The sequence below is a fragment of the Myotis nattereri genome (genome assembly GCF_964212035.1).
Source record: "Myotis nattereri genome assembly, chromosome: 9".
NCBI classification, from domain to species: Eukaryota; Metazoa; Chordata; class Mammalia; order Chiroptera; family Vespertilionidae; genus Myotis; species Myotis nattereri.
The window spans coordinates 43,366,922-43,393,212 of record NC_138084.1 but is presented as its reverse complement, the minus strand read 5'-3'; the positions used below and the strand labels follow the sequence as shown (position 1 = coordinate 43,393,212).

At 52.5% G+C, this 26,291-nt stretch overlaps 1 protein-coding gene across 1 annotated transcript; it reads right to left on the bottom strand.

The window, feature by feature from the left end:
* Positions 1-863: 863 nt before the first annotated feature.
* On the bottom strand, positions 864-25,787 carry P2RY6 (pyrimidinergic receptor P2Y6). Its single transcript, XM_081098712.1, has 3 exons — positions 25,686-25,787; positions 3,002-3,090; positions 864-2,068 (listed from the first exon to the last, which is right to left on the bottom strand). Exons 2-3 carry the CDS (start codon positions 3,022-3,024, stop codon positions 1,048-1,050), a joined length of 1,044 nt encoding a protein of 347 aa, XP_080954838.1. The 5' UTR covers positions 3,025-3,090; positions 25,686-25,787; the 3' UTR covers positions 864-1,047.
* Positions 25,788-26,291: the final 504 nt, after the last annotated feature.

The following is a 26,291-nucleotide window of genomic DNA, read 5'->3' as shown; positions in this document are numbered from 1 at the left end:
GGTGGGTACCCTGGGTCTGGAAGAGGTGGGTGGAGGGTAAGTGGGGTCTGGGGCTCTTCCTGGCATTTAATGCTCTGGTCTCACCCAGCTTCTTTTCTTAACACCCTACTCCTCACACACCCAACCCCTGGGCTGAGTTGAAGCTCACTTGCTTTACCTCCAAGTGCAGCGCATCTCTGCCTGTGGGTTTTGCATGCACAGTGCCTTCACCAGGAGCCTCCTCCCCACCTCAGGCTCCACCTCTTCTAAGAAGCACTCCCTGATTTCTCCTGCTGAGCCCCCTCCTGCCACTGGTTGTCTGGGGAGTGGCCATAAGACAGCGCTTATGTTTTCTGCTTTCACACACAGGAGGCCACGTGCTGCCCACCCCAGCTCCCTGCCTGTCTGCCCCAGGCCAGGCCTAGCATAGGGCTGGCCCAGGCTGTACTAACATGCTCCCCTCTTCCGCTGGCAGAGCTCCCAACAGCCTTTAACATCTGGTTCAGATGCTCCCCTTCCTCCCCCCTCCCCCCAAAAAGATCTCTCCTGACTTCTTGATCTGGGTCATGGGCATCCTCCGAGCACTCCGTCCCGTCCCCGCAGCCACGCTTCCCTCAGTCACAGCCTTGACGTCACTGCGTCAATACTTCCAGCAGTTGGGAGCCTGTATGGGTCTGGTTCCTTTGGGGCCCACAACCAACCCAGGCCTGAACACACCGTGCCAGTAAAGGTTTGCTGAATGAATGGAACATCATACCCCGCTCATATTCATCCCTCAAAACCCAGCTCAAATGCCTCTTCCCAGAAGCTCTCACTCCTCCCCACCCCCATCTTCCCTCACTCCCTTATGAGTGACTCCAAAGCAGGCAGCATACTCCTCAATTACAGTACATGTCACATATATTTGTGTGAGCAGCTCAACATGGCTTCTCCACCTCTCCATGGCTCACGGGACCTTCCGCAGGGCCAGGCTCAGGCTGCCCTGTGTCTGCCCACAAGGCCTGGTCCAAAAACGGGCTCAATAAATAGCTGTTGCTGAGATATTGGGGTCTGTCCTGCCCCAGGGGCTCAGCGCCCCTGCCTCTGCCACTTGGCTGTGAGTTTCTGGAACAGTTCATGTGGCCGCTGGCGGAACTTCTTTTGGGTGAAGTAGAAGAGGATGGGATCCAGCACGCTGTTGGCACTGGCGAAGGGCCGCGTGCCTTTGTAGGCGGCTGCAAAGGCCTCCAGCACGGGGCAGGAGACACCCGGCGTAGAGCGCACCGCCAGGTAGGCTGTCTTGGTGATGTGGAAAGGCAGGAAGCTGATGGCAAAGACGGCTGCCACCACCACAGCCATGCGGGCTGCCTTGCCACGCCGCTCCTGGGCCACAGGCCCTGCGGGGCCATCCTGGCGGCACAGACGGCGGGCCAGACGGTAGTAGCAGGCCAGCAGGGCGGCGAAGGGCAGCAGGAAGCCGATGACTGTGAGCGCCATGCCATAGGGCAAGTATCGGGTGGCCAGGGCAGGCGAGCTCAGGTCGTAACAGACAGTGCGGTTACGCTGGATGCCTGTGGCGGCAAAGAAGGCTGTGGGCAGGCACTGGGTTGTCACAGCCAGCCACACGGCTCCACACACTATCCAGGCAGCCCGGCGGCCCCCACGCTTGTGCCAGGGGGCCAGAGGGTAGCAGATGCCCAGGTAGCGCTGGAAGCTGATGCAGGTGAGGAAGAGGATGCTGCCGTGGAGGTTGGCATAGAAGAGGAAGCGCACCAGGCGGCAGGTGAGGTCGCCGAAGGGCCAGTGGTCACCTCGGGCATAGTTGTAGATGAGCAGGGGCAGGGAGCAGGCGTACAGCAGGTCAGCCAGGGCCAGGTTCAGGGTGTACACGGCCGAGCGCGTCAGGGCCCGGCGGGACGAGCAGATCTGGACGATGACACAGATATTCAGCGGCAGGCCAGCCGCCAGCACCACGGAGTACACGGGGGGCAGCAGTAGCCGCTTGAAGTTCTCTCGGTAGACACAGGTGGTCGGCGGTGAGCCCAGAGCCTGGCTTGTGTCGTTGTGCCACTCCATGGCTGCCTGACGGGGCTTCCTACATCTGGAGAGGCTGCGGAAGCAACACAATCTGTCAGTGACCACATTCACTGACCACCCAGTAGGTCCTTGTCCCTCTCCCCACCCGAACCATCTCTGATACCACCCCACAGAGACCCCACTCAGCCCTCACAAAACCTGGAACACAAGAGAGAAACAGGTTGATTCCTACACGTGCCCTGACCGGGGATTGAACCCACAGCCTTGGTGTATCAGGATGATGCTCTAACCAACTGAGCTACCCAGCCAGGAGTAATTTCTATTTATAATATCCATTTCTCACCAGACTTTCTGGTGAACTTTTATTTTTAGTAAATATATATTTTTTAATTGATTTCAGAGAGGAAGGGAGAGGGAGGGGGAGGGGGGGGGAGAGAGAGAGATCAGTGATGAGAGAGAATCATTGATTGGCTGCCTCCTGCAGGCCCCCTACTGGGGATTGGGCCCACAACCCAGGCATGTGCCCTTGACCGGAATCGAACCTGGGACCCTTCAGTCCAAAGGCTGACACTCTATCCACTGAGCCAAACCAGCTAGGGCTGAACTTCCTGTCATCCTTCCAAATCTGAGTCAAATGTCTCGCTTCTATAACTGGAGATGGATGGACTTTGATTTGAATCCCAGCTTACTGGCTATGTGACCTTGAGCTATTGATAAACCTTCTCTGAGTGCCAGCTTTCCTATCTGAAAAATGGGGGAATGTTACTTCTCTATGTTACTTCTCAGGATGTTACGAGGTTAGAGGCACTAAATCATGCTCTCCAGGGCTTCCCCGGGCACCTGGAGTTCGGAGATGGTGGTCCTGGTGGGCCTGCCTGTTTGACTCTCCTTCACAGATTGGGAATCTCCTGAGAAGTGCCAGGTCTGTCTGAGCCCAGCCCCAGGCTCAAGGACAGAGGGCCGTGGTAACGCTTAATGAATCAACATGAACAAAATATTCACGCACCGTGAGCCGACCAAGGACAGCATCTACCTCCTCGGCCTGGGCTCCACCTTCCAAAGCCAGGGTCCTTCTTCTGGCTGCAGTTTTCTTATCTGTAAAATGAGGGAAGGAGGTGATTTAGGAGTTCCCCAAGTCTCCTTCCACTTGACGTAAGGCCACAAAGGCTGGTCTGGCAGAGCCACAGCGCCCTCTGGTGGCTGCAGTGAAAACAGCTTTCCTGAAGGCAGACGGCAGAGGGAGCAACCGCATCAACAGCTTCCTTAACAGAAGGGGAATCCAGACGCAGTCGGGGAAGTGGCCTCTTAATCTTAGTGAGTTGGAGGCAGAGCCCAAGTGGGGTTGGAGCCTGAGCCCAACCACCTGACTCAGGAGGCATCTTGGTGTAGCCCATGGACATGGGATGTAGAGGTTCCAAGACCAGCTTCAGAGAATCAGGAGGCTTGGTTCAAATCCTGCCTTCCTTTCTGCCATGCTGTTCAACCCAGGGTTTCCACTTACCTTTTCTGGGCCTATGTCCTCATCAGAAAGATGGATGCTGGGCCTGACATGCAGCAGGTGCTTAATAAACACCATGCCTTGCTGTTTTATCCTACACCTGATCCCTCCACTCATCCCTTCAGGCTGGCGTTTGGGGGAGCCGGTAGCACAGATGCCTGGAGGACCTGCCCCTGGTGGATGAGTGACTTCTTGTTGCTCACTTCTCAATTGGCATTTTCACATTTACTGGTGTCCACAGAGAATTCACTACTTAACTCCGTGGACCTGCCATTGAGATAGTGAGTCAAATCCTCCCCTCTCTCTATGTTACAGATGGGAGAAACTGAGGCCCAGAAAAAATACAAAGTCCTGCAAATGCACTCAGAGGGTGCTAGAGGGTTGAGGCTGAGTACATGGGCTCTGGTCCAGATGCCCAGGTTCAAATCCCAGCTCTGCCACGTGTGAGCTGTGTGGCCTGAGGCTCCTTACTCAACCTCCATGCCTCCGTTTCCCCGTCTATAAAATGGGGTAATATAGTACCTGCCTCATAGTGCTGCTGTGAAGATCAGTGCTTGGCACAGGGCAATTGGTATACCTAATGTGGATATACCTGCTAAGTAAAGTTATGAGATTTTAAAAAGTTATAATAGAGCAGCCGAAACCGGTTTGGCTCAGTGGATAGAGCGTCGGCCTGCGGACTGAGGGGTCCCGGGTTCGATTCCGGTCAAGGGCATGTGCCTGGGTTGCGGGCATATCCCCAGTGGGAGATGTGCAGGAGGCAGCTGATCGATGTTTCTCTCTCATCGATGTTTCTAACTCTCTATCTCTCTCCCTTTCTCTCTGTAAAAAATCAATAAAATATATAAAAAAAATAAAAAGTTATAATAGAGCAAAACGTAACTCCCCACACTAATTTCTTCCAACTTAAAATTTGATTTTTAAAAATAATATATTTCTTTATTGATTTCAGAGAGGAAGGAAGAGGGAGAGAGAGATAGAAACATCAATGATGAGAGAGAATCATTGATTGGCTGCCTCCTGCATGCCCCCAGCTGGGGATTGAGCCCGCAACGTAAGCATGTGCCCTTGGCCGGAATCGAACCTGGGACCCTTCAGTCCGCAGGCCGACGCTCTATCCACTGAGCCAAACCGGCTAGGGCCCAATTTAAAATTTGATTTTTATGAAAATATTTTACCCAGATTCTGGGCAACTGCAAAACGATGATGTTTGGATTCTCCAGTCTGTTATATCACGTGCCATATCACCTTAAGTCACCTAAGATTCTTGTCGATGTCATCCCATGAGTTAGGAGTGCTGGGTGCCCAGCTCACCAGTTAGGCACAAGGGGGAGGCCAAGGAGGAGGCTTGGCGATACCCCTACTGTAGCCAGGAAGGCAAGATTAGTACAGTTTATCCATTCGCCTCTTCACTCATTGTTCAGGCCGTTCTTTCATTCATGCATTCATTTTCTGGTTTCTGCATGCCAGGCACTTAATGAGTACTTGTGCCTGCTGGGTGCATGAGGACACAGTATATAGATGCAGACGAAGGTAGGTAGATACAGATACAGAAATACATATGCACATTTACCTTTACTTATACAGGGTGCGGCAAAGGTACATTTACAAGAATAAATGGTTTACTCTTATATTTTTATTTATTAGTTATTGTCTTATTATCTAGAATAACAACTGTAAACCTGTTTTTGCCCTACCCAGTATATGGACTAGTTTGAGGGGCGAGACCAGTGCGATCCATAGGGTGGAAGAGACTTTTCAGAGGATGAAGGATGGAGCAAGTCCCTGATGGTCGAGGGGGGTTGCCCTGGGTGGAGCGGGGTGTGAGGACGCTTGGGGAGTTCCCAGGTGGGGAGGAAGGTGGAGCAGGCAGGGCCTGAGAGGAGAGCAGCCTGCTGGGGCAGAGGGTCCTAGGGAGGAGGAGGAAGCTGGTGGAAGGAACCATGCTGTGCCCCTGAACCCTTCTTTGAGGGGCCTGTCACCCTCAGACACACCCCAGAGACCCCTCTGACTTTGGTGTAGGATGCAGTACTGCACGAGAGGATCCAGGGCAAACCTTCAGGTCTGCTCCAGGCCTGGCCGTCACCTGCCTCCCGCATCCATTCTGCCTTCCCAGGACGTAGGAGGGGTGAGCTGTTCTCCCAGTCCTGGCAGGAGCTGGTTGAGAGAGAGAGAGAGAGAGAGAGAGAGAGAGAGAGAGAGAGAGAGAGAGAGGAGACCCTGCCTCCAGGCAGCAGCGACATTGGTTCCCCACAGCCATCATATCTGTTACCCATTCTTAGACCCTGAGGCCCAGACCAGCTCAGACCCCAGCCACTTCTGTCCTTTGGGGAAAAGCTCGACCCCCTGTCCTGACAGTCAAGCCTCTGCTGAGCCTTCGAGCCTCAGCTGAAGTACCCCAGGCCCTCAGCGCTGCCCCTCCACCACACTGTTCCCAAGACACGGAGACGGCCAGCAAGCCAGGCTTCCTCCCCAGCCGCCCATCTTTACTGTTCCCTTCACACAAAGTGCCATTCGCCCCATCTCTGTTCCTCAAAACCCTGTGTCCATCAAGCTCCACATCCAATCTTGCTTCTTCCTTTCCTTTTTTTAAAAATACGTTTTCACTGATTTTAGAGAGGGAACAAGGGAGAGAGAGAGAGAGAGAGAGAGAGAGAGAGAGAGAGAGAGAGAGAGAGAAACATCGATCTGAGAGAACATTGATCAGTTGCCTCCCAGGAACTGAACCCAAGACTGGAATCGAACTGGTGACCTCTGGGTGCACGGGAAGATGCTCAACCAACTGAGCTCACCGGCCAGGGTGCTTCTTCCTTTGCCGATCCCCCAGCTGCATAGGGTCCCTTCCTCTGGGCACCCCCAACTCTGTGGACCTCCTTTAGGTCAGTGCTAAGCCCAGCCTGCCTGCCCAAAGTCACAGTGCCTGTGTCCGACCCCAGCCCCACTCCACACTGGCCCACGGCCCCGAGATGCACCAACACTCACATGCAGCCTCCTGTCCCTGAAGCGCCGTGGTGGCCCTGAGTGTGTTGGAGCAAGGGGAAGCCAGACATGAGGCTCCACACCCTCAGCCCAGGCTGTGACACCTCTGATGGGCGGGCAGCTTCCTCTGTTTCCTGGCAGGGCTGTCTCGGACTGAAATAGCCCCTGTGGGGGACACCCCCTCCCTAACACCCCTAACACCAAGGTCTGGCGGAAACTGGGCCTAAGAGGAGCAAGGAGGTCGAGGAAAGGTCTCCTTCCCGGAACCCTCCCCCACCCCGGCGGAGGAAAGAGGGTGATGAGGAGTAGAGAGAGAGCGGGGAGTAGGGAGACCAGAGGCTGCTGATCAAAGGTCAGCCCTATGGACTCAGCAGCTGCTTTTCTCCTCAGCCTCTTCTCAGTCTTCTCATCTGTCAAATGGACAGGTTAGTGACTAAAGAGCTTCCGACTCCTCCTTCAGCTGTTACACCCAGAGCCATCTTCCCAGGCACTCACTCCTCCACCCACCACCCCCACCTTGTTCTCCATTTATTGAATAGCTCATTCGCTGACGTGCCCAGTCCTCTATGTGGCTATCCACTTATGCACCCTCTCCCTCCCTTTTTAGATCTCTTCCTTTTCTCCAAAAGCATTTATTGCACACCTACTATCTGCCATCAGATATTCCCACATTTCCCCTTTAGCCAGCCCGGAGCTCACCGGGAGTGATAGGTATGGGCTGTGGGGTTAGAAGTGATGCCTCTGAGAACTCACCTGAGTGAGGTTCTCCCTGCCTGTGCTAGTCCTCCCCCGACTCCTCCTTGCTGCCAAAACAGGACTCAAAGCTGTGGGCCCAGATTCTTGCTCTATCTTGGCCCCTATTCACTGTGTGATTCTGGCCTTCTTGGTAGAATGTGGTCATAATGGCCACCAGCAGGCGGTGAGGATGAGCTGCCAGAGGGAGAAAGAACCCTTTTATTCTGCACAGTATAAGCACCAACCTCACCCTCGAACCCATTTTACAGGCCAGCAGAGTGAGGAACCAAGTCAGGGCCAAAAGTTTAAACCAAACTGAGAACATTCAGGTTTGAATTGCCGGTAAACACTTGGTCCGTCGTGCATGAATTGAACACCTACTGCATTCTCAGGTCTGCTAGGAGGCTGCTTGTGCAGATTAGAAGCATGGATCTCCTGGCCTGATTTGAGCTGGGCTGGGATCCAGAAGGTCAAGGAGGCCTGGCCTTCAGTCCAGCAGCCAGTTCTCCGCGGAACTCCTGTGGTCACACCCACCAGGGTGTGTCCCAAGAATGGGAGCGGCTCCAAGGGCTTCCTGGGGGTGTCAGCCTCAGGGCAGGGCTTGGGACTCAGTTCCTGCCACCTGCGGGGAGAGCTCAGGTGTTAGGGCTCATAGGTACACCTGGGAGGGAGGGACCTGGAAGGGCCCCTGGAGAAGACATGTCTGTTGCTGGGCCTTAAAGGGCCAAGGGGACTTGGACTTGGAAAAGTGAAGAGACATCCCAGGCGGGAGGCACTGCGGTGGGGATTGGGCCTACCTTATGTGGGAAATGAAGGGTAAATATTGCAGCCAGAGCATGGGAGGAGTGAGCAAAGAGGGACCAGAGGGGAGGCCTGAGGGCGCTGGCCCATCATAAAACCCCCAAGCAGAGCCCCAGTGCCACTGCCCAGCCTCAGCCTTCCCCACCTGGCTTCCCAGCCGCTCCGCCATGTGCAAGCTGCTCCGCCCATGTGCTCTGCCAGACACCTTCCCCCTCCAGGTACTATTAGCAGAAACACTGAATGCATTCTCTCACCCCACAGAAGGGACAACCTTTTTACAATTCCGGCAACAACCACGGGTCAGTGTATGCTGCAGAAGCAATTCAGTTTAGACGTAAGGAAGCGCTGACAAGGGTTGGAGCGCCTTGGGCTGCTTGGATCTTATGGTCTCAGGACACCTTGCAGATGACCTAGCAGCCTCCCTTCTTCCTCTGCCCCTGCCCCAAGGACCTCATATCTGGAAGGGATGAGGAGGCCTGCTGGCCAGGGGCAGGAGCTGGAAGCCTGAGTCACGCCTGCCAGCCAGCCAGGAACCAGCCCAGACCAGGCTGGATGTGGGAAGAGGCCTCCCAACCTTGGCTGGCCTGGCTGCTGGGAAACTAGCCCGGAATCCCCCTTGCCCAGCCCCTGGCCTGTGAATCTAGCAGCAAAGGCACAGGATGGCGGGGGCAAGACTCAGCTTCCTTCCCCTGAGGAGTCAGACAAGCCGGGATCCACCACCAACTGCTGTGTGACCTGGCACGGGCTGCCTACCCTCGATGACCCTGCATCTCTGGCTGATGGACAGGGCGAATCACGGTGCCTCTCGGACAGGGTGATCACGTCCTCTGTCCTCCAGTCACCAACCCATCCCTGCCCCAGGCAGCATCCAGCCCCCTGAAGTCCACCTCAGGCCGGCCTGAGGCCAGGCTCCCGAGGCCAGTATCTCTCTGGCACCCAGAAGACAGTGGGCAGGGGCCGAGCCACCCCCTTTTGGAGTTTTGGTCTCAGCTGTGGTAGCAGGCTGACCACAAAAGCAGGCAAACCTGGCAGGAGGAGGGCACAGGGAGGGCAGGAAAGCTGATTTCTCTTCTCTTTCCCACTTCCCCTCCTCACCTCTGTTTCAACAAGAATTAAAGCGGGAACCGAAACAACCATTTTGAGTGCAGGGAAGGGGAAGCTGCAGCTCTGGGGAATTTGGGGCCCGAGCTGCTTCCTTTGGTTTCTCTCCAGCCTCTACGGGCTGAGCAAAGAGGGAACTGGCTTCTCCCGCGCCTCTCCTATGTGCCAGGCCCAGCTGTCCATCACTGAGCTCACGTCATCCCCACCACAATCTGGGCATGGACTGTGCACCGAGCTCTGTGCAAAATGCTTTTCAAGCCACATCTCATTTCCTCTTCACAATGCCCATCGCCACGCTACGGATGAGGAAGCTGAGGTTGGCAAAGTCAGCAACAGTTCTGCCTTGGAAATGAGATGAGGAGGCCAGACACCGTGATGGCCCTGGTGAGCCCAGGGCTGAGAAGTCACAAGTGGCCTTGGGAGACAGAGATAGAGATAGAGATAGATGAGAGAGAGAGAGAGAGAGAGAGAGAGAGAGAGAGAGAGAGAGAGAGAAAGAGAAACAGGGCTCAGAAGGCAGCAGTGACAGAAGAGGGAGAGTCTGTGGTGCCTGGTCTAACTAGTCATGCCCTTGGGGCGGCAGGTCCTCCCACCCAGGGCTCTGGGAGATCCCAAGACCCTCCCATAAATCCCTTTTCCCGGGAGCTGGTGTGGGAGGGTCTCTGTTCTTTGCCTGGACCCCCCAGGATGTTCCGTTTTTTCCCTGTGGAGATGTATCACTTGGGTCTCTCTTTAAGAAAGAGCCAGCCATTTAGCTGCAAGCAGTGCAGTTGGCCGACAGCCTCCTTTGGTGTCTTCAGGACCCGCCCATCCTCCCAGATAGCCAGGCTCCAGTCGGCTGGGAGGAGGTGGCCCAGGTCCAGCCGCCTGGCCTGCCCTGCTGGCAGCCATCCCTCTCCTCAGCAGTTTCTTCCCACCCAATTCCCAGCCCCCCGCTGATGATTAGGGCCCCACCTCCTGTTGTTCCTTTGCGGGACCCCCTCCTTCCTTGCCTGGAGTCTTGAGGATCTGGGCGTGGTGGGCCTGTGACCCAGGCCTGCCAATGAGGGAAGAGGGGGCTCCTCAGGCCCCACCACTGGCTCAGGGGTGGATGGGAGGCCTCCACTGGGTGACTCCGTCAATTCTGGAGCTTTTGCTGGAACACTGGGAAGGAGGCAGATGTCCCACTGGGTTTGCAAAGCTGGTAGGAAGTGAGCCTGGAGCTGCTGGCACCGGGTGAACTGTGCCGGGCACGGTCCCCCGCTCTGCAGACACCGTCCGAGGTAAACCAAGGATGGCAGAGTTGAGAGCTGGAGATGCACAGGTTCCTGGGCGCCCTGTCCAGCTGTGCCTGAAGCTTCGCCTTCCATGGACCTGTGGGTGGTGTCTCAGTCCATTCGACCTGTCACGTGAGGTTCTGTCACGTGAGATCAGGAGTCCTGCCTGTAGACCTGCACCCCCATGCTTCCCTCTCCTCTCCCCGCAGCATATATTCACAGCTTTGGGCCCTGAACCCTAACATTCCTGTAGGGGAGGCTAGAACTGACCATGTACCTGGAGGCCACCAGCAGAGGGGCAGGCGGGGACCGAGGGACTGTGAGGTCAAGCCTAATGCCCCCAACAGCTCCCAGAGTAACCACTGTGTCATCTCCATCGGTCCCGGGCAGGAAACTGGAAAGCTGGAAAGCTGGGTGCCTGTCCCAATTCACCTCCTGCTTGCTGTGTGACCCGGGAGGTCACCCCACCTCTCCGAGCCTCCCTTTCCTGAGCTGCTTCACTGCTACAGTCTTGGCTACTCGGCAGGTTCCAGCCACTGAGCTAACTGCTTTTATTGCAGGATCTCATTTGCTCTTACAACAACCCTGTGTGGTGAGTTGTATTGTCCCAATTTTATTTTTTATTTTATTTTATTTTTAAAATATATTTTATTGATTTTTTACAGAGGAAGGGAGAAGGATACAGAGTCAGAAACATCAATGAGAGAGAAACATTGATCAGCTGCCTCCTGCACACTCCCTACTGGGGATGTGCCCGCAACCAAGGTACATGCCCTTGACCGGAATTGAACCTGGGACCCTTCAGTCCACAGGCCGATGCTCTAATCCACTGAGCCAAACCGGTTAGGGCTATTGTCCCAATTTTATTTTTTTTTAAATATATTTTTATTGATTTCAGAGAGGAAGGGAGAGGGAGAGAGAGATAGGAATATCAATGATGAAAGAGAATCATTGATTGGCTGCCTCCTACATGACCCCCACTGGGGATCGAACCCACAACCTGGGCATGTGCCCTTGGCCAGAATCGAACCTGGGACCCTTCAGTCTGCAGGCTGACGCTCTATCCACTGAGCCAAACCGGCTAGGGCTGTCCCAATTTTAGAGACGAGGAAACAGGCTTAGAGAAGGCTGATGACTTGCCCAGGGTGGCACAGCGAGTCAGTGGTGGGCCAGGACTAGGATGCAGGTCTGAATAAGGATAAAGCCTGTACCCAGGAAGAGAGTGACAATTCCCTGTGGGAAATCAGAGGCCAGAGAAATTAGGAACTTGCCCAAAGTGTCCAGTAAACCCACCATGCCACCTGCCTCTCAGGAACACAGTGGCCTGAGAAAGGACACAGAAATGGTGGCCAGGAGATAGGGGAGAAAAGACCAGTCCAAGGATCATGTCAGTCACACTCCCTCCATTCTGTAATTCTCTTAGGAACTGGGTACAAGGTCTGCTTTGTCCCTGGGGCCCCAGAGACCAGCACAGGTGCCAGCTCCCAAGAAGCGCAGGGAAATGTTGAAGGAGGGAACCCAGTCTGCACAGATGAGCCATGTGGCTCTGTCCTTGGTGCTGCCTGGATCAATAAGATTGTAAAAAACCTTTGTCTTGGATGATGACAGGGAGGACTTGTTAAGGGGGAAATAAAGCACCCCTGAGCCTTCCTGGGTACCCCAGCCCCTGACCCTCCAGAGGGCAGACCACCAACTCTGCTTGAGGGTTTCACACAATGAGGCCCCAACGGTAGGCAGCTTTGTCATGGCTCTTACAGGAAAGGTTTGGGTGTGGAGGAAGCCTGAGAACCGCTCCTCTCCCATGAAAGACAGCCCCCTGCCTTGGCCCTGCTCACCATTGCCAGCACCCAAGCTGACCTGGAAGAAATAGACCAAGCTGGACCCCAACGTCCAGATGTCAATGACAGGACTCTAGCTCTGGAGCCTCAGGGCCAGAGAGGCCTCAAGAGCATCTGACCAGAGTTCTCCCCAACCTCTGAGAGAAGGAGGCCCCCTGAATCCTCTTTGACAGGACTTGTCTGGCCTCTGCTTGCATACTTCCCATGATAGGGAGCTCACGCCTTCCCTCCGAGGCCACCACATTCCACCTTGAGAAGGCTCCATGGGAGACATGCTTTGTCGCATGAACCCCTGAGATCTGTCCCTCGGCAATGCTTTTCCCCTAGTCTGGCCTGCCTCTGAGCCACCAAGCCTCAGGACACCACAGAGACCGCCCCAAGGCTACTCATCAGTGGATCTTCATTCCCACTGGGCAATTCTAGTGCTGATGTCCAGCGAGGGATCCTGGTGGTGGAGCCCATAAACCAGGCATGAGGCCAGGGGGCCATGACCATTTCCCAATCTGAGGACAAAGCCCTTTGCCTCCGTCCTGTCTCGTCCCCTGCTTGGGTCCTGTGGGGGTGGGGTGGCGAGAAGGGCAGCATGGTCTCTCACCATTTTTGGAAGAGGAAACTGAGGCTGCCAAAAGCGTAGAGTGTTACCAAGGCCCCAGTCACTCAGTGGTCTTCCAGTCAGCTGACCGCCTTCCACCAAGCCCCAAATCCTCACCCTCAAACATCAGCCATGGGGGACTGGGGCCCCATTTGTAGCCAACTCCATGTGGTGTGGAAGGAGCAGGGTTTTTTTTTGTTTTGTTTTTTTATTATTATTAGTTAAGGTATTACAAATGTGTCCTCATCCCCCCCATTAACCCCCAACCTCCCCCCGGAAGGAGCAGGGTTTTATAGGCATCGGAGGGTGGCTGGGGCAACTGCCTGGCTCAGAGTGTAGTGTGAGAGGTCAGCAGTGACACGGTGGTTCCTGGGAAGAAGAGTGTGCTGTTGCATGTGGAGAGTGTGTTAAGAACACAGGACCCCCTGCTGAGGCTTCTCAGGGACCTTTGGGAAGACAGAGGAGGCCTCTGTCCCTGCCTGGGATATCAAGGAAGGCTCCCTGGAGGAGGTGATTCTTTGGTGGAGTGTGGACAAGGAGGTGGAGAGTGTTCCTGGCAGGGAGAGCTGCTGGAGATGGGAGGGCATGGGGGTTCTGCAAGTGTTTGTGTTTATAGGTCATCAGAGCCAGGTCCGGATGGGCCTCACATGCCAGGCCACCCATTTGGCATCTGCATTGTGTGTGCCAGCCAAGGAGCCCTTCATGGCTTGTAAAGCAGGGCAGAGGTGTGATCAAACTTTGAGGTTTAGGGATCCCATGTGCTGCTGCATGGAGGACAGATTAGATGTGGTTATAATCCGGGTCAGAGACAGTAGGGTCTGAAGTGGGGCCCTCCCCTGGAACAGAGAGGCTCCAGTCTGGGCTGGGGATCGGGCCCAATCAGGGGCCCCGAATGCCAGGTTCATAGCAACCTTTCATCCCTCTTCTACACACCCCTCCACAGCCCTGGCAGCCAGAGTGCTAGAAAGACAGATTGGGAGGAGGCGTGGCTTCTCAGAGATGCCCTATTCAAATCCTCAGGTCACGGAGGGTATCCAGGGTCCAGAACAGACAAGAGGATGGCCTATAGCCCTTTAGTGAGCCCCTCGGGGCTCCTGCCTTGGACCCCATTCCCAAGCCTGTTTCTCCAGTCTGCCCCTCTCCTGGGGAAGGAAGGGCCTGGCTTTGGTACATGGGGATTTGGAGGAGTCTGGAAGGATGACTTGCTCCTACTGCCAGGCCCATGCAGGCCCTCCCATCTCCGACTAGGGAGGGAGCCCTCAGAGCTTCCGGAGTTCTCCCCTCTCCTTCTCCACACCAGCTTGCAGCTGGGGAAACCAGAGCTCAGAGAGGAGAGGCATTGGGCTCCTGGGATATAAACACAGCGATCTGGCCAAGGGGTGTCAGCTGTAGAAGACAGAATGCTTGGGTCCCAGACCTGGCCCTGCTGCCGGGCAGCTGGGTTCCCGATTCCTGAGGACACCCAGGTGGTGACTGGAGCTCCTACAGCACAGCCTGTCCCTGGCCTGTCCCTTGTGTTCAGCATTGTTCCCAAGGCGTACTCCCCTCCCACATCGGTCCGTGTCTCCACAAGGCATGGCTGAGGAGGACAAACAGGAAGGAACCACGTGCCACCTGCTCCAGGGAACTGTGGGTGTGGGCTGGTCCCTTCTCTGGTGGAGTAGCCTGGGCTCCACCCTGCCCAACGGAGTCCGATGTCCTATCAGCACAGCTCAGCCAGGGCGGGGCTGGTGGGGAGGCCTGGCTCTGGTCCCTGGGGCTTGCAGAAGACCCAGCCTCCTCAGTGGCTGGCCTTGTGCTTGACTGGGTCCTACCTGTGTGGGAGACGGGCTGGGGGAGAACATGGGACTACATGGGAGATATGTAACTGTTTAACGTGGTCAGTGCCAGGTCCCTGGCATCTTCCAATCTCCCGGGAGAAGCCAGTGGGGCAAGGCCTGCTCATTGCCATTTCCCTGGTGGGAAAAGTGAGGATGAAAAAGGGTTCACAGGGGAGCTCAGGGGAGGCCTGCATGGCGGCCTTACAAACTCAGAGACCTCAAGTAACCACATAGGATGGTCTGAAATGAAAGCTTTCTAACTAAAAGCAGGTCATGGCGGGCAGTCACGTCCTAGGCCGGGATCGTCCCTGACAAAGGTCAATCTTTACCTAAGCTGGCTATTATCTTTTTGCACGGAGGGTAACAGGCCTTTGGAATGTCAGGGTCATTTCCTTATTTTTCCAGACTCCCAAGGGCAAAACCACTTCACCAGAACAGAGATCACAAGCACCCTCATTGTTATTGTGCTAATTGTTGACTATTAACTATCCTATACCCACCAATGCGTCTAAGCATTTTATATTTTGTAAGATAAAAAATAAAAGTATGTGTTTGCTCGTTTTATATGTATCCAATCCCAGAGGTCCCCCGCCCCTTTGCTCTCTCCTGCCTCCCTAATCTATCACCAATGAATTTCATGTAACCCCCTTACATCCTGCCCTTTGATCCTGATGTATAAGATAAACAGTAAAATAGCCATTTTCTGGAGCGTTTTCTCAATCCATTGAGATTTTACTTCCTGGCAACTATTGTCAGTTTGGCTCAAATAAACTCATAAAAAAATCCTTACAGGTTTGGACGTTTCTTACATTGACGAAACTGAGGCCCCATTTCAAATCAGTCACCAAGCCCTGCTTGGTCTCCATCCTTACTGCCCCCTTCCGTGAAACTGTCCATGCTCTCAGCCTGTTGTCCGTACCTCCCTCAGCCTGACTGCAGCCACCTCACGCTCTCCGTCTTCCATCTATCTCCCTGGCCAGTCCACTTCCTTTCTGCAGCCAGAGGGGTATTTGCTCAGCAAAAATCTGACCTCATCACTCCGCTGCCCAAGTATTTTATGGCTTCTCTGTGCCTGAGAATCAAGGCAAACCAGCCCTGCTGACCTCTCTGTCCTCAACACCCATTCCCACGTGACCTGCAGGGCTCTGAGCCACTTTCAGTTCCTGGGACCGGCCGTGTTCTCCTTTGCTCCATGGTCAGTGCTGTTTCTGCTCCTAGACTGCCCTCTCCCCACATCTGCAGCTGGCAGGCTCCCGCTGTGGACTCAGCGACAAGGAGACCCAGGCTCTGTCCTCAGGAGCTCACTGTAAACAAGGGCATGCACCTGAAGGTCCATAATCCTAGGCAGACATCATGCTGCAGAGACATGAGAGGGCTCAGGCGAAGAGACGGTTCTGCGGCAGGGAAGGCTCAGTGGAGGAGGCAACCATGAAACGGCCAAGCGTACGTGGGGGCAAAGGCATTTTGGGCAGAAGGAACAGCAAGGGCAGAGGCTGCATGAGGCGCTTTGGAGGAAGGTGAACACAGCTGGAGCTGCCAGTGCACCAGTAAATGTGGTTGGAAAAGAGGTCCAAGCAGGATAATGATACAATTATTGAACCTTACTGTGTGCCGGATGCATATTATACTTAGTCCCTGTGAGAGGACAGAACTGGTTTTATCTCCATTTTACACCAGGCACAGAGGGGTTAGCTGACTTGCCCAAGGTGGCACAGATAGAATGAATGGTTACTGGGCTGTGAACTCAAGCAGTTTAACTCCAGAGTCCATGTTCTTAGCTCCTGCAATACACCAGGGCTAGGAAAACCCACCGCTCTATTGCTCTGCCTGACTGCCTGGGACCCAGCTTGACCGGGGCTCGCCCTCCCCCCAGCTGTAGGGCAGCTCCAGAAATGCTGCCTCCTCCAGGGACCAACTAAAAGGGTTCCCTCTACTTCTTCCAGTGCCCCCAACGGGAAGGTGAGCCACACGGGAAGGTGAGGAAGGTGAGAAATGCCCTTTCAAGGTGAACCTCATGACCCTCTGGAGAGGAATGTTTGCCTGTCAAGCATTTCTTGCTATGGGGAGCCCCCTCCCCCATTCCCTGGTAACCTTGTTCATTCAAGGGGGGCACCTGACCCAAAGCTGATCAATCAGAGCATCCATCCAGACCCGTGAGCAGTGATTGGTTCGGGGGAAGCCAGTTAGAGTCTGTTCCAGGAGTTTTGGTAGAACCAGATGAAAGGTTCTCTCCCCTTTCCTCCAGGATGATTAGCTGTGAGGGCCCTGGACACCTGGTGCTTCTGGAAAGATCTTGGATGAGAACGTAAGAAGCCAGTAGGAAGTCAGTAGAAAGAATGCAAAAGGAGAGTGCTGATGGCATCCTGTCAGTGCTGGCTCCAGCCATGTCTGATGTAGGACTACTTTGGACCCTTTGTTTACATAATCTAGTACCTTTATTGCCCAAGCTAGTTGCATTGTCATTTGCAATCAAAACAGCCCTGACCAAAATGACACCAAAATCACAGGCAACAACAGAAAAAAAATAGATAAATTAGAATTTATCACAATTAAAAACTTGTGTCCACCAAAGGACACTATCAACAGAATGAAAAGACAACCCACAGAATGGGAGTTGAGGGTTGCATATATCTGATAAGGGGTTAACATTCTGAATATATAAAAAGCTGCTACAATTCAACAACAATAAACAGGACTCAATTCAAATGCTGGCAAACGACCTGAATTGACATTTCTCCAAAGGAAATATCCAAATGGCCAATAAGCACATGGAAAGATGATCAAAGTCACTAATCATTAGGAAAATGCAAATCAAAACCACAATGCGCCCTGGCTGGTGTGCTAAATGGTTAGAGCATTGGACTCAGCACTGAAGGGTTGGGGGTTTGATTCCTGGTCAAGGGCATGTACCTAGGTTGCAGGTTCCATCCCTGGCCCTGGCTGGGGCACATGCGGGAGGCAACCAATCAATGTGTCTCTCTCACATCAATGTTTCTCCCCCATCCCCTCCCACCCCATCTCCCTCACTCCCTCCTTCCCTTTCTTCTATTCTCACTAAAAAATAAAAAAAATCAATGATAAAAATATCCTTGGGTGAGGATAGCAACAACAACAAAAACACAATGAGCTACCACTTCACATTCATTAGGATGGCTATTATTTAAAAAATTAGGAAACAGCAAGTATTGGAGAGGATGTGGAAAAACTGGAACCCTGTCCACTGCTGGTGGGAATGTAAAATGGTGCAGCTGCTGTGAAAAACAGCTGGAAGTTCCTCAGAAAAAGAAAAACAGAGTTACCATAAGATCCAGCAATTTCACTTCCAGCTGAAAAGAATTCAAAGCAGTGGTTCAAACAGATATTTATACACCAATGTCCACAGCGGCATTATTCACAGTAGCCAAAAGGTAGAAACAACCTAACTATCCACCAACAGAAGAATGGATCAACAAGCTGGTATATCCACTCATACAACAGAATATTATTCAGCCTTAAAAAGCAAGGGAATTCCGGTACATGCTACACCATGGACGAACCTTGAAAACACTATGCAAGTGAAATAAGCCAGATGCAAAAGGACAAATACTGTAGGATTCCACTTGCGCGAGGTACCCAGAAGAGTCAAAGTCATGACACAGAGAGAAGAAGAGTGGTTACCTAGGGCTGAGGGAGGGAGTGGTTTAATGGGCACAGTGTTTCAGTTTGGGAAGATAAAGTTCTGGAGATGGATAATGGTGATGGTTGCACAACACTGTGAATGTGCTTAATGTCACTGAATTACACATTCGAAAGGACTAAATGGTAAACGTTACGTGTGCCATAAAAATATACATAATTTGTCTTTGCCCCTGGTTCCTGACACAGAGCTCCTAAACCCCTTGGAATTTCCTGAGTGATAGGAGCATCTCTTGTTCTAATGAGCTGACTCTTGGCAGGCCCCTGGGGGAACTTCAGGATGGTGGCTGGTCGCCAAAGCCTTGATTTGGTCTTGGCACTGTCAGCCCCATCCCCTCATCTCCAGGGATGGAAGAGGGGCTGGAGATTGAGTTCAATCACCAATGGCCAGTGATCTAATCAATCATGCCCACGTGATAACGAAGCCTCCTCATAACCCTAACCAACAGGGTTCAGAGAGCTTCTGGGTGGGTGGGGCATGGGAATGCCGGGAGGTGGTGTGGCCGAGAGGGCACGAAGCTCCGCTCTGCACCCCTTCGCCCATCCCTTGCTCTGTGCATCTCTTCCATTTTACTGTTCCTGAGTTATTATCCCTTATAATAATCCGGTAATAGTAAATAAAGCGCTCTCCTGAGTCCTGTGAGCTGCTTTAGCAAATCATTGAACCGGAGGAGGGGCTGGGGGCAGCTCCCAGTATGTAGCTGGTCAGTCAGAAGTATGGGAGGCCCAGAACTTGCAACTGGCATCTTGACTAGGGAGGGTCTGGTGGGACTGGGCCTTACCTGGAGGGGCTGTGCTAACTCGCAGAGCTGGTGTCAGAACTGGTTGGTGTTAAGGAGGAGAAAACCCTACACGTTTGGTATCTGAAGAGCTGTGAGTAAAAATGTACATTTTACCACCAAAAAATAATGAAAATGTAAAAGCTATGTTATACTGTATATATTTTACTATAATAAAAAATCATATAAATAAAACCAGCCCCGACCATTAGATCTGTGTGCCAGGAGACAATTCTCCATGGGTCTCTCAGATTTCTGCATGGCCTGTGAGCAGAGACAGACTGCCCTTGTTCCAGACCATTTTTTCAAGGATGCTTGCATAGCAAACAGCCTTGGAGGACAGTGATAGCGTCTATCTCTGGAGAAAAAGGCCGGTTTGTTGACTGTCTAGTCCAGTGATGGCGAACCTTCTGAGCTCGGCGTGTCAGCATTTTGAAAAACCCTAACTTAACTCTGGTGCCGTGTCACATATAGACATTTTTTGATATTTGCAACCATAGTAAAACAAAGACTTACATTTTTGATATTTATTTTATATATTTAAATGCCACTTAACAAAGAAAAATCAACCAAAAAAATTAGTGTCATAGGTTCGCCATCACCGGTCTAGTCTGACAAAGATGGTGTCTTCCTCTGGGGCAAAGGTCAGGCAGGCTTACTGCCCGTTATAAAATACCCGCGCTGCCCAATGTCCAGCTTTCTTTCTTGTAATGCAGCTCACTGCACATGCAGGTATTATTTGGCTTCCTTTGCAGTGCCTTGTGGGACTTGGGGCTTGAGGAACCCGTGCTAATGCTTATATTCTCCCTGTTCCTATCGCTCTGAAAAACAAAGTTCGTTGTCTCTAGCCAGGAGTCGGTTTTCTGCCAGCACCCCTGACACCGTAGCTGGCTAACTTGTTAACGTGCAAGTGTGGTAAACTGCAGACGCCTCACAGTTCTCCACACTGCTTGCATCAGAATCTCACGTGGGAGATACAGGGAACTTGGGTTGTTGACAATTCAGTGTGATAGGCTTGTGAGAATCCTGCCCTAGAACTAAGCCTTGGAAGAGTTGGTTTCCCTAAGGAGCTGGCACTTTTCCTCCTCTTGGAGGCTGCTTCTCTCTTTATTTTTTAATATGTATTTTTTAAAATATATTTTATTGATTTTTTACAGAGAGGAAGGGAGAGAGATAGAGAGTTAGAAACATCGATGAGAGAGAAACATCGATCAGCTGCCTCCTGCACATCTCCTACTGGGGATGTGCCCGCAACCCAGGTACATGCCCTTGACCGGGATCGAACCTAGGACCTTTCAGTCCGCAGGCCGACGCTCTATCCACTGAGCCAAACCGGTTTCGGCTGTATTTTTTTTTAATATCAGAGAGAGGAAGGGAGGGGGAGAGAAAATAGAAACATCAATGATGAGAATCATTGATCGGCTGCCTCCTGCACGCCCCCTCCTGGGGAACATGCCTGCAACCTGGGCATGTGCCCTGACTGGGAATCAAACCATGACCTCTGGTTCATAGGATGACACTCAACCACTGAGCCACATGGCCTAGCTGCTTCTCCCTTTTTGCTTTAGCTGCTAGGAAGCTCAAAGTCAAATGCCTGTGCTCTCCTACCTTAGGATCAAAGTTAGTCTTAACCTTCTGAGTACCTTATATATTCATGCTACTTTTTTTTTTTTTAATTAGGACGTACTTCACCTACAATAAAATTCACCCTTTAAAGAGTACAATTCAGTGAGTTTGAGTACATTTACTAGACTGCAACTATCTAATTTTAGAACATTTTCATCACCACAAAAGAAATCCTATACCCATTAGCAGTTAGTCCTCATTCTTGTCTCCCTCCATCCTGTGGAAACTACGGTACTTACCTACTTTCTGTATTTGTGGATTTACCTATTGTGGATTTTCCATTTTATTTCTGGCTTATTTTGCTTAGCCTGATGTCTTCAAGATTCACCCATGTTGTAAGATGAATCAGAATTTCATTTTATGGCTGAAGAATAGTCCATTGCATGGACAGGCCATATTTTGGTTACCTGTTCATCAGCTGGTGCACATCTGGGTTGTTTTCACCTTTTGGCTGTTATGAATAACACTGCCATGAACGTTTGTGTATAAGCTTTTGCGTGAATGTGTATTTTCAATTTTCTTGGGTATATAGCTAAGAATGGAACTGCTGGGTCATATAATAGCTCTATATTTAACTTTTTGAGGAACTGAGACACTTTTTCAAAGTGGCTGCACTATTTTCCATTCCCGCCAGTAGCGTGTAAGAGTTCCATTTTCTCCATAGCCCCCTCAACCCTTGTTTTCATCTGTCTTCTTCATTATAGCCATCCTCCTCGGTGTAAAGTGATATCATATTACAGTCTTGATTTGCATTTCCTTAATAGCTTCAGCTTTTTTAGATTGTCATTCACATTTTCCCATTTTATTTTATGTATTTCTGATTTGAGGCCTGACATCTTTTGTGGACAAGTACCCCATGAAGTAGGAGAGGCATGGGTGTCAGGCAGTCCTGGTTTTGAATCCTCCCTCTGCTTCTATTAGCTGTAACCGTGAGCAAGTTATGTATGAGCTGGGTCTCAGTTTCCCTGCTTATCGACCATGGGTTACAGTATTAACATTTCATGACTGTTGGCTCTTATTGTAAAGACTAGGGGCCCGGTGCACAAGATTCGTGCACATTAAAAGGGGATTAATTAGAGGAAACATTTTAATATTGCTATTTTCCCTTTCTCTATAATGGAAGTGTCAGAGATGAAAGAAAATTAGTAGAATGTATATGAAAATCTTCCTCCTGTCAGAGTCTGGGGCATGCCACGGGACCCAGAGTCAAGTCCCCGCCCACCCACGTGCACCTCAAAATCGCGCGAGACCCAGACTCAGCTGGCCCCATCCCCATTGGGCAAGATCCAGACCTGGCTGGCCCCACCCTCATCAAGCCTTGCTGGACAGGGGGTGCAGCCTCAGGTCCCCCATTAAGCCCCGCCGGGTGGAGGGTGCAGCCTCAGGTCCCTGCTGATCACTTCTTTTTTTTTTTTTTTTTTTTTAATATTTTATTGATTTTTTACAGAGAGGAAGGGAGAGAGATAGAGAGTTAGAAACATCGATGAGAGGGAAACATCGATCAGCTGCCTCCTGCACATCTCCTACTGGGGATATGCGCGCAACCCAGGTACATGCCCTTGACCGGAATCGAACCTGGGACCCTTCAGTCCGCAGGCCGACGCTCTATCCACTGAGCCAAACCGGTTTCGGCAGCTGATCACTTCTTACAGCTCATTACGGGAACCCCGCCTCTGCTGTGGGCGCAGCCATCTTGTGATGGTGTGATGGAGGGAGGGCCAATTTGCATATTACCTCTTTATTATACAGGAGGATAAATCTGTGTTAACGTCATGGTGGGGCCTGGCACAAAGTATGTGAACCTCACTGTGAATCTGGGAGTCTGACAGGGAGGTTTCCGGCTTGGTCTGGAGACATAGGCTGCGAACTGTTTACGTCTTACTGTATTATCTGCTTTATCTTTTTGCAGCAGAGGCACTTCAGGGCGCCTCAAATATCAGCCTCTCTGTGCCTCTATCTCCCCTTTGTGACATGAAAAATGAGACTCCGCACTGCAATGTCAAGTGTTGGTGAGTCCGCGGGGTTTATTCTAACATCTTACCAATTTTGTCTCTTGCCTCAACCATCAGACTAGCTGCTGCTGAAAGGCATGTCTCCGCCTCAGGTGAAGGGCTCTCCAGGGGAGGAGGGAAGGGAGCTAAAATTTCCCAAGAACCTACAAGTAATGTTACGTGCCTTATCTTATTTTACCCACTCTCTGAGCTGGTTAGGTAGGTTCTGTTATCCCATTTTACAGCCTGGGACGCTGAGATTCCAAGAAGTTAAATAACTTGTCTGAAAAGCCACAGCCAGCAAATGCTGGCCCTGGGTCGAAGCCTAGCTCTGATTTCAACATGCGATTTCTTTTTTCCTGTGCGACGTGTGCCTCCCCATCCCCAACGGAAAGCACTCAGGGGACGTCAGGCTGGCCTGACTAGCCGGTTCCCATTCCACTGGCATGACAGAGAAATGTCACCCTTCACTCTGTGCACAGATCTGCCTTGTAGATGTCGCGAGTCAGCTCTTCCCTGGGGCCACAGAACAACCCCCGCTCCACTCCAGCCCATGAAAACAAGCTCTGCACTGGGAGCCAGGATGCTACGCTCTGCCCCGACTCCTCCTGACTTAGCCCACCGAGCCCATCTGTTCTTTAAGCAGAGGACTGGATCGACTAGCCCCTAGGTCCCTAGGCCCATGGTCGGCAAACTGCGGCTCGCGAGCTACATGCGGGTCTTTGGCCCCTTGAGTGTGGCTCTTCCACAAAATACCGACTTCTGCGCATGGGCCACGAAGTTTCAATCGCACTGTACATGCGCGCTCGCACGTGGTATTTTGTGGAAGAGCCACACTCAAGGGGCCAAAGAGCCACATGTGGCTCGCGAGCCGTGGTTTGCCGAGCCGCAGTTTGCCGACCACTGCCCTAGGCCATCTCTATAGACACGTAACTGCATCGTGCACAGGCCTGCCCTCTGATGGGGGCTGTTAATGACAGGGCAGGGGGACCAGGCGGATACTTCACATGCCCTGGCCAGGGCACTTGCCCTTACTACACATGCCAACAATCAGAGGGAGAGTCAGAGCTGGGACAGCAGATCCCTAACCCAGACTGAAATAGAAACTCATTTCAGAGACAAATGGGGAAATGGCCCCTAGACAGGAGGGGCTGGGGTGGCGTGTCACCGGGGAGGGCCCTGTAGACACACAGCCTCTGCCACCATGGGCACCTGTCACCAGGCTCTGCCGACTCACCCCTCCTCTAGGGAGGGCAAATGGCCCCCCAGGTCCCACACTGAACAAGATGCTTTCACTTCTTTGAACCTCAGCCTCCTCAATTGCAAAATGGGGATAACAATTATCTTGGCTGCATTTGCTTTCAGGTGAAGCACTTAACACATGGTAGGTGCTTAACAAATGACAGCCGCTGTTAACATCACTTAACCTTCTCTTTCAGCTCAATATTGAGCAAGTGATTTATTTATTTGTTTTTATCATTCATGTATCCATTCCGTCCACCCACCAGCACACGCCCACCAGGCAGGCCACAATAGTTTAAGAATAAAGTTTTTGGCGTTTGGTAGGAGTTAAAACCCCAGCACTGGTGGGGTAACTCTGGGAAAGCCATTTCCTCTCCCCGAGACTTCATTTCCTTGCCTGTAAAATGGGAATAATAAGAGCACCTCCAGCGGGTGCTGGGATGTTGACAGAGCCAATGGGACAATGAAGTGAGAGCAGCCAGCGCAGAACCTTGAAGGGAAAAGCGTGGCAGGTGGGCTGCACAGAGGAGCGGGCGAGCCGCCAGCCTGCGGACCAGGCCGTGCCGGAGCGCCAGGCGGCTGGCCTCCAGGGACAGCCACAGGATGAGGCAAGGGCGGGAGGGAGGGGAGAAGAGTCAGTAGGCTCAGAGACAATTGCTAGGTTTCCGGACCATGGACCGATCCCTTTCTGGTAAACTAAGAAACAGCGAGGAAACAAACAAAAAAAGACTTTTAACAAGTTTAGAGGAGAAAAGCCCAAGCCAAACAGGGAGCCAGGGGAACATGCGCACTCACACACATTGCACACACGTGTGCACACACTCACAAGCTGCACATTCTCACTTGTGCATACACACCCAAGGGCTTTCCACACACATGCAGATGTGCCATCAGAGGCAGAGCACTTTACAGTTTGCAAAGAGCCTTGTCATGAATCATCTCATATGCTAACAAGAGGTGGAGAGACTGTCCTTGAATTGGCTGAGGACCTGGTCTAGAGACGGCAAGAGATGTGAATCCCAGAGATCCTAAGAGGCCAGGACTGTCCCATAGGCTGTGCTGCCTCCCTTTTCCCCAGGGATGGTGTCAGCGAGAGTTGAAAGGCAACAGAAACCCCGGAAAAGTTTACCCCTGCTCCCCTAGATACACTCGTTTACCCTGCCTTGTTCCTCTTTAACAAGTCACACCTTGACTTAGGAACACACTTTCCCTGCCGGTCATGGGGTCAGCTTCAGGGTCTCTTGAAATGAGCTGGGATGGCACAGGCCAGAGCTTCCCAAGGACCTCCTTTGGGGACTTCCATCTGGTCACCTAATCATGGCAGCCCCTCCCCCACAGGCTCCGCCTCAAGGAACCCTCACCAGCACAGGACACTTAACAGTTTTCAAATACTTGGGGGGAGACCACTGTTATCCCTGTTTTACAGAGTAAGGAATTGAGGCCCAGGGAGGAAAAGTGTCCTATGTCATTCAGGACTCAAACCCCGGCTGAGGTGGTTGCCAATCCTGCCTCCACTACTCCACTCCCGCACCATGGCCCAGCCCCGGCCCCATATCTCCATCTCCTCTGCCCTCCAGGCTGCATAGGCTGCAGGCTCCAGGCACAATCAGGCAGCGGAGGGAGGAGGGGCCCCAAGTCTGCTCCTGCTCCTACTCCAGTCTGCGAGGAGCCACGATGGCTGCGAGCAGACTGTGTAGGGAGCTCTGAGAGGACGTAGGGGCCCAGGGATCCTCACAGCATTGACCCAGGACACTCACCCAGGAGTTAGTGAGCTCCACGTTGGCCGGTGAAGTGTTGGAGCAAATTCTGACGCCCGGAGCAGCCCCTACTGCTAGCCAGTTTCTGCGCCACAAACTGTCACGTGCATGTCTCCCAGAAGTCCCAGAAGGCAGCCGATGAGGAAACTGAGATATCTGAAGGGGGAAGTAACTGGCCGCAGCACAGAGCTGGCAAGGTGCAGGCCTGGGACCCAACGCCCAGGAACATACCAGCTCAAGTCCCTAACACCAAGGCTGACTCAGCCCCTAACCAGCTGCAAGCTGTCACTTCACCCTGAGCGTGCTCATCAACTCAGCCTTGAGGGCTGTGGGGAAGACTGAGTGAGGTGACATTTAAGGACCAGGGCTTGATACAGGGTAGGCACTCATCAGGTGACCATTTTTCTCCTCCTCCCCTCCACCCCACCCCTCAGCCCTCTCCTGGCCTTTCTCAAGTCTGGAGAGAGCCCTGGTCCTACTCATTGCTGTCACAGGGAACGATTAACCTGGTTTTCTCAGCAGTGCCTGGAAGGTCCATTAAGAGCAGCTGAGGCCCTGAGATGAATGGCTCTGTTGACTGCAGCTCTGACTCCACTGGTCCAGATG

Bases quoted from the DNA above. Each gene is read 5' to 3' on its own strand.
- P2RY6 (XM_081098712.1), bottom strand. From the start codon at position 3,024: ATGCTGTCCTTGGTCGGCTCACG. The intron at 2,069-3,001 runs GTGCGTGAATAT...TTGCTTCCGCAG, and splicing joins CTGTCCTTGGTCGGCTCACG to CCTCTCCAGATGTAGGAAGC.